At 38.7% G+C, this 8173-nt stretch overlaps 1 protein-coding gene across 3 annotated transcripts in view; it reads right to left on the bottom strand.

Annotated features, from left to right (window-relative positions):
• Positions 1–5936, bottom strand: part of bbx (BBX high mobility group box domain containing) — a 32735-nt gene extending 26799 nt beyond the window's left edge. For 2 of the 3 annotated variants that reach the window (XM_005753170.2, XM_005753172.2), the window contains exons 1-6: positions 5706–5936; positions 5314–5565; positions 4736–4937; positions 4584–4651; positions 1722–1802; positions 697–762 (exon numbers count right to left, since the gene is read on the bottom strand). In XM_005753170.2, coding sequence (XP_005753227.1) covers positions 697–762; positions 1722–1802; positions 4584–4651; positions 4736–4937; positions 5314–5565; positions 5706–5864 — 828 coding nt within the window. In that variant the 5' untranslated portion in view covers positions 5865–5936. The remainder of the gene's footprint in view (positions 1–696; positions 763–1721; positions 1803–4583; positions 4652–4735; positions 4938–5313; positions 5566–5705) is intronic. The other variant, XM_005753171.2, reaches the window with a different exon arrangement.
• Positions 5937–8173: the final 2237 nt, after the last annotated feature.

Here is an 8173-nt window from a genome sequence, read left to right as displayed (position 1 = left end):
ACACACACACACACACACACAGGGAAATAATATGAAAATGGATGTAGATGGATATGTAGATCACACTTCCTGTTGTACCTGTTCAAAAAGAAATCTGAACAGATACAACATAGGAAACAATAAATGAAAAATTAAATTCTACCAGTCAAAAACACAAACTACATTTGCTTTTGAATCTATAGCACAAGGATATTTGTGTGCAAAAATATATTTTCTTTATTTAACTTTCTATTAAATGTTATCTAATTATTGATTAGATTGAAATGGATGGAAGGATATTTACTGCGAATGGTTTTGTTGTTTTGCAGTGCATCGTTTACTCTTAATAAATCTTAATGTCTTAAAAAATTCAAGTCATCTATTTTATATTAGTAAAATGTAATTTTTAATAAGTGTAGGTCGAAATATTTTAGCATGAAAGCTATCAAGACAGTTTAAAGCTTTACAAGTCAAGGTTTTTGTGAAGAAACTGCCACCTCTTGGTAACACAGCAAATGAATAATAGAGGTGTTCCTATTCAGAAGCAGAAACATCACAGGAGAAGGAGAGATTCCTAGCAATTGATAACTGGATAGGAACTGACTGAGAGTTTTCTGTCAGTCAGCTGGGAACGGCAATTAAAATTGGCTGCATCTGTATTTCAGTTTTCAAACGAAGTCCAGTTTGGTTGCTCAATTATACTATGAAAATTCTTACCTCAGCAAGCTGGAAGAGAGCAGACTGTCTGCATAACTTTCCTTCAGGTGCTGCAGACAGCGATGACTGTGAACACACAGTAACAAGTGTGATCACACAGTTCAGCTTTCTGCTGATACCATTAATATTCAGCAACAACAACTACGAATAACAAATGCAACTGTGTTGACAGTAAACCTAGAGCATTCGAAATAACAAGCATTGCTGGTGAGAATGCTCAGTTATCACCAGTTTGGTTTACTCTTCTTTGCAGAATTGTTTTAATGTCGTAGGGCCTGGCACCCACATATGGGCACATGACATTTTGGGTTGTCTAGACCACAATACTACATTTTGCTCTTTCAAATGGCTTTCAAATGAGCCATATTGCTCAAAGGGGCACAATTGTTGTTTCTCATTTTGTTTTTATACTCAGGAAAAATTCAGCTGTGTTCAGACACCAAATAAAGAGTTTTGCACATCATTATTCAATTGTGACTTTATAGTGTTCTATCAACAGTATAAAGCCCAAATAGCAAAGAGAAATTAAAAAGGCATGCCATGAAAGAGTTCGGGTCTTTGGAGGTTAATTCAGCTACATTGAAGGGTTTTCAAGCATAAGCATGAGACCAAAGCATGTAATCTGTGTCCAGACTTTGAGTCTAGGGCAATAAAAAAACATACATTTGTTTTTTGGAATTAATCACAAGTAATTAATTATGTAAATACTGGGGGCAATTTCTCAAAAAGCCAAATGCGTTTGATGAATTGACATGTGGCAACACTGTCAGGACTCCTGCCATGACACAAGAAGCACTGCAAAATAAAAGTGCTACATGTTTTCATTTTTTTCACATTATCGTAATCTCTGGAAAAATGATGACCTAAAATTTTTCAGTTGTGTGATTAATCAGTGGTATTGCTGGCTGGTTTTGAGTTCTAGGCCATGCAGAGCACTTTCTTGTGTTTTGGAGTAACTCCTCCCACATCTAATGACTTAGTTATGATGATAGGTACCTCTTTCATGAACTAAAATTTCAGCCTACCTCAGCCACTGGTGAAAGGGCTGACTGGACCCTGTTTTCAGAAATGTCAGGCACTCTGTTTGGTATTGTCCCAGAAAACATCTGTGCATCAAATAAAGAGGGTAAAAAACACATAAAATTAAATAACACATCAGCATTAAATGACTTTTCGAAAACTCAAACCCGAGACAGTTGTCGTTTTAATCAGATAAATTTAAAACTAATCAATGACGCAATTATATGTGAGCAACACTAATATGCCAGTACCCGAGTTGGTAAAGTAAGTTTTATTTTTTGACTAATGTATAAACTGCTATGCAACTTAGTTCAAGTTCAAGTACAAAGTTTATTCGCCACATGCAACTTAATCTATATTAGTATGTACATTACTATTTGTTGACTTCCTTTTCTATTAATAATATAAATCAGCAAAGCAAATAATATTAACTAGATATTTAAATTAAATTCAGTAAATGGTTTCCTTCACTGACTGGGTCAGGTGCTTTCAAATATACACACACACACGCAGCATGGACACCTAGGTTGTCAATACAACAAGGAATGGTATGATTTTCAATCGGATATACATGGTACATGGTAACAATTTGAAAATCATACCATTCCTCGTACTCGACTTGTATCAACATCCCAGGTGTCAATGCTGGGTGACAACAACACCTCATCAGCCTTTTATGGCTTTGGGGTAATGAAAAAAATATTAGTATTGAAGGCCCTCTACTGGAGAACTTGTGCATTATCACAGTGCACCTAAAATTATACTGCTTCACATTTCAAGTGGGAAGTCAGAAATCTCAGCTTCCATTTCGGAGTGCAAAGCCCCCTCAATTCAAATTTGACTTAAAGAAAAGGAAGAAAGGAAGAAAAGCCCCCATCATCACTCACTTCACATTATCAGTCGTAAAACTGAAACGTTTTTAAATCTGTATGACTACTGTTGTGTATTTGTGACAACCCTATCCATGAAAATGCTGAAGCAGTGTTTTTGGGCTGGCTTTGGGCTTTATTGCTAATGATAAATGAATGTCTCTGCCTTGCTTAAAGCAAAGATATCCTCTTTTATTGCTTTTCCTAATGGAACACATTTAACTTGGAAGTGACATCACTGCCAGCTATGACATTTGACTTTTGGTAAATGGAGCACAGCATTAAGGCAATAATTTGTTGGAGAAAGACATTATTTGTTGTTTTGCTGTACACCACACAGTGAAATTTAAACCAAACAATGAAAATGTGATGAAGTGCAGATTTCCAGTTCTAATTCAGTTTTAAACTTTTAAAAAAGTTTGCATTAACCGTTTACGAATTCTAGTCATTTTTTAATAGGCCCACATTCTCAGAAGCTTGGAAATAATTGGACAACTGTCTGGCAAGCAGTTTCATAGCCAAGTGAGGGCTGTTCTCTTGTTATTTTATGACAAATGAAGCAGATATAATATTTGAAGCTCATTTAGGCTGCTAAATTTATATTCTAGAGCTTTTTACCCTACTTTTAAATATGAACCGCAAATATATGTCAGTGCAAGTGAAGGAGGCCATCACTAGCTTGAAGAAGCAAAATAGACAGTGAAAAAGAGAGTGAAAAAGCTTAAGGAGTATCCAAAATCAACAATCTGGTACATACTTAAAAAGAATGAATGCACTGTCAGCAACACAACAAGGTCTGAAAGACTACGGAAAACAAAGTGGATGATTGCAGAATTCTTTCCTTGGTTAAAAAAAAAAACAGAAACAAAAGCAAAACAAAAAAAACCCAAAAAGCTTCATAACATCTAGCCAAATCAAGAACATTTAATGAGTGATCATTGTCAAAATCTACAACCAAGAGACGCCGTGATGATTATAAATACAGTGGGGCAAACCACTGGTTATTGCCAAGAACAGGAAGGCTACAGAGAAAGAGAACCAGCTCATGATCCAAACCACAACATACCAAATCATTTGTCAAAAATGGCGGTGGCAATAGTTATGGTACGTGCATGTATGGCTGTAAAACATGGGTGGGGGGACTCCAGGCCGTAAGGGTCGGTGTCCTGCAGGTTTTAGACGTGTCCTTGATCCAACACAGTTGATTTAAATGGCTAAATTACCTCCTCAACATGTCTTGAAGTTCTCCAGAGGCCTGGTAATGAACTAATCGTTTGATTCAGGCATGTTGATCCAGGGTGACATCTAAAACCTACAGGACACCGGTCCTTGAGGCCTGGAGCTCCCCACCCCTGCTGTAAAATCACGTCACTAGTACTTCTTGATTATGTGATTGCTGAAAGATGAAGCAGGATGAATTCCTTAGGGCAACTCTCTGCTGTCTTCCAAAAACGGATTGGACAGTGCTTTACAAGGCAAATGAATAATGACCCAAAGCATACTACAAAAGTAACCCAAGGGTTTCTTAAGGAAAAAAATTGAATATTTTTCAATCTCCAAGTCAGTCAAGTAATTAGATTAGAGCATGTTTTTCCACGTGCTGAAGGCAGAAAGAACCACAAGCAAGCAGGAAATGTAGACGACTGTAGTAAAGGCCTGGAAGGGCATCTCAAGGGTTGAAATACAGCATTTGGTGATATCCATGGATTCTGGGCTTCGTTGACTACAAAGGATTAAAAACAATCCTTATATTTAAAATTATGCTAGTTTGCCCAAGTAATTTCAAGTCTCTGAAAATGGGGGACTAATTATAAACTGTCTGTTTTCTGAAGAGTTAAGGCCAAACACTCGAACAATTTCTTGAATTGAAAAGCACTTACATTGATTGTTTGATTTAAAATCCACTGTGGTGGTGGACAGAGGCAAAACTGCAAAAAGTATGTCGCTGTCCAACAAGTTATGGACCTAACAGTATCTGTGGCTTATCAAGTGACCTACCTCTCGGTTTGTGAGGGCATGTTCCCCAGCTAGCAGCAACATGCTCAGGCCCCCCATCTTTGTAGGATCTAGTGAGGAATAGCGTTAATTTACAAAACAGGCCAATATTTTATTATGCTACACTATAATAAATAATGTTTAATAATACACACCTGCCATGGCAAAGTTCAACTGTGGCATACTTTCCGTTTTGGGCACTTTTTTGGCAGTGGAGTCCTTGGATGAGTTGCAAGAAAAGGACCAAACTTTTTTGCGGGGATTGCTGACTGGCTGACAGGAAGTGCTCTTAACTGGTTTGCTGGTGGTGGGACACCACTTGTAGCCTGGGTTTGCCTTCATAAAGGCATCCTTGTACTGGAAGAACATACAGAATGAATTTGGTTATAAGCAAACCCTATAAGCAATTAAATTTTTATTTGATTGATCATTTCATTTTTATACTTTAACAAAGTATTTCTATTTCACATTATAAACTGACAAGCAAAAAGGATGGGTAAAAAAAAAAAAAAACACCTTTATTTTTCACAAGCACTTCTTTAAGTACTACTGGCCTAGGATAGAGTACCACAGGAATGAGTCTTAAAATTCAGAAATTAGTTTTCATTATTGTACTTTTAAATCAGAGGAAATTGCATTGAAGTTTTAGAATTCATTCAGAAGTGCACCATTTTGACCCTGCTGAACAAAACATGGAAATATCATGAACTTCAGAGTCATAAAGTAGCCTCACCTCCTTGGCCATGTCAGTGTATTTCTGTTTCTCTTTGGGTTCCAGGACAGCCCACCAGTCAGCCAGGATTTTGGTGGCCCCGCGATTGTCCAAGCGAGGGTGTTCTTGCCGCACCAGGGAGCGGTGGCGTTTGCAAAAGAGCAGAAAGGCATTCATTGGCCGGCGTGCCCGCTGTTCGTTTGTATCCTCCTCCACTTCCTCTGTTGTGACTTCACACTGTGAATGCTGTGTCTGGTTGAACAGCCCTGCCTGCTAATAAAAATTTAATAAATTCCTTTGATTCAATGTTGCACCATAGTTTCTGTCTGATTTATTTGTCATAATCTGAAATATTAGTTATTCAGTTGGGCAGAAGTTATTACAGGAACAACCTGTAGTGGAAACCCACTAACCTTCACCAGCTCCTCTTCATCTTCTTCCTCCTCCTCCTCAGAGAAATCAAGAGCCTTTTTGGAGAGAAGTGGGTGCCACTGTAGGCATTTGCGCTTGGGGCGTTTGCCAGTGACCTCCCCTGCAACAGGTGGCTCCTTGCTCCTTCCTCCACCCTTCATCGTACTACTGCACCTAAAGCAAAAGAAAAGAAAAAACACATCAGAATGGGCACTATAAGTTTGTACAAAACACACAGTGAAAGCATCAAGCATGGAATCTGTGATACTTGCTGACAAAATAGATTTTACTGGAGTGTTATAGTAATAAGATACTGTGAACAAGTAGGACAAAGGTTTACTTAAAGCTGGTGTCCCTGGGCATGCAGTGCCAAGAAATAGTATTTGCCCCCTTTCTTATTTCTTTGTTTTTTGGCTATGCTATACACTGCTACATCCAATGCTTTGCACTGTGCTTGGGGATGTTAAGCTGCTAAGCCATAGAAAACCATTTCATGAAGATCTCTATGCACTGTTCTTGAGCTGAAGGTCATATGAAGTTTGGAGGTCTGTAGTGAATGACTATGCAGAATGTTGTCAACCTATGTGTATGTGCCTCAGCCAGTGTTTGGTACTGTAATTAAATTACTTTTCCACTGAAAAAGCAGAGTAACTGATTATTGTTCGTTTTTTAATTACAGTTACTTACAATGTACTTGTGTTAAATTGTAAAATAATTGAACTCGCTGAATATCATTATTTAATTTCATTATTTTATCATCTAAAGGTAAAAGTAAACTCTGCCGCTATAACATTGATGTAGTGCAGGTGCACGTCATTTCACGCCAGTTCACTGCATAGTTGTATCCTGAAGTGGAAGATGTCGGACTTGGCTGAAGCAAGTGGCTGTTTTATGAAATGGAAATATTCCCGTCACTTCACTTTTCTGAAACAAGCAGACAAGAACATTAAAGTAATATGTAAGCTATGTCCTGGGGAGAAAAAACTATCGGCCGCTGTCAATAGCACGAGTAATCTACTGAAGCACCTGACACGACGTGAACGTTTTCTACTTACTTAGATAAGTGTTATGCTGACGTGGAAATGGAGCTTAAAGGGACATTCGAGAGTTTGGAATATATTTCCACGACTGCTGACATTTGGACCAGTCATAACAAAAGTTTTCTCGGAATGACGGCATATTGGATTGATCCTTTTACTTTTGTACGAGGACATGCAGCGCTAGCATGTAAAAGAGTTAGAGGTAGACACACATATGATGTAATCGGCAATGAAATCGAGCAAGTACATTCGGCTTATGGACTGAACTCTAAAGTGACAGCCACCGTGACCGACAACGGGTCCAATTTTATCAAAGCTTTTAGATTGCTCCAAAAATCAGACTCTGATGAAGAATCCGAAGAAGATGAAGAGGTGACATTTACTGATGTTGAGCAGTCCCTCTCCACAGAATCTGAAGGACAGTTTTCTCTCCCTCCACACTTAAGGTGTGCATCACACACACTGAAGTTAATTTTTCATGATGTTGAGAAATGGCTTCAAGCAAATGAGGCAAAATTCATCTACAGAAGTGCAACTTCAAAGTGTTCTGCAATGTGGACAAAAGCAAACCATTCTTTTGTTGCTTCAGAGTTAGTAGATAATTTTTTCAAGAAAAAACTCATAGTGCCCGTTTCAACACAATGGAATTCATTTCATGACGCCCTGTCCAGGATCACTGACATTCCCCTTGCTGACTTAAATACTGTCTGTACTCAGTTTGGAATCAAATGCTTCACTGATCGGGAGTATCTGTTCCTAAAGGAGTATTGTATTGTGTTGAAGCCACTCACTGTTGCGCTAGACACATTGCAAGGAGAAGAGAACTGCTATTTTGGAATCCTTCTTCCAACTCTGGAAGTCAGTGGTTCGATCCCAGGCTGCTCCAGTCTGCATGCCAAATATCCTTGGGCAAGATACTAACCCCATGTTGCTCTCCGATGCATCCATCGGAGTGTGAATGTGTATCAATGTAAGATACTTAGCACTTAAGCTTAGAAGTGCTTGTGTGAATGGGCGTGATTGGGTGAATGAATTAGCTGTATAAAGCGCTTTGAGTGCTCGGACAGAGTAGAAAAGCGCTACATAAGAACCAGTCCATTTACCATAAACTGGAGCTACTCGCCCAGTTTAAGGTGTCCCTGTCCCAAGCGCTCAAATTACCACTAGTCCCCGCTGTTGCCTTCATCCTACACATCTCTTAACTTCTCTTTTAGCCATTGGCTTTTTGAAGCTTCTTGTGTTCCTTAGCTAACTGGCACAGATGTTTCTGTATACTATGCCACCTAATTGGTTATGGCATTCCATGTATGCCCTCTCTGCTAGCATCTTGAACCCTACTACAGTGGGGCAAAAAAGTATTTAGTCAGCCACCGATTGTGCAAGTTCCCCCACCTAAAATGATGACAGAGGTCAGTAATTTGCACCAGAGG

The sequence above is a fragment of the Pundamilia nyererei genome, unplaced genomic scaffold, assembly GCF_000239375.1.
Source record: "Pundamilia nyererei isolate P.nyererei 1_Seehausen unplaced genomic scaffold, PunNye1.0 scaffold00410, whole genome shotgun sequence".
Lineage (NCBI taxonomy): Eukaryota > Metazoa > Chordata > Actinopteri > Cichliformes > Cichlidae > Pundamilia > Pundamilia nyererei.
The sequence above is the reverse complement of the archived record's forward strand: the minus strand, read 5'-3'. Positions and strand labels throughout refer to the sequence as shown.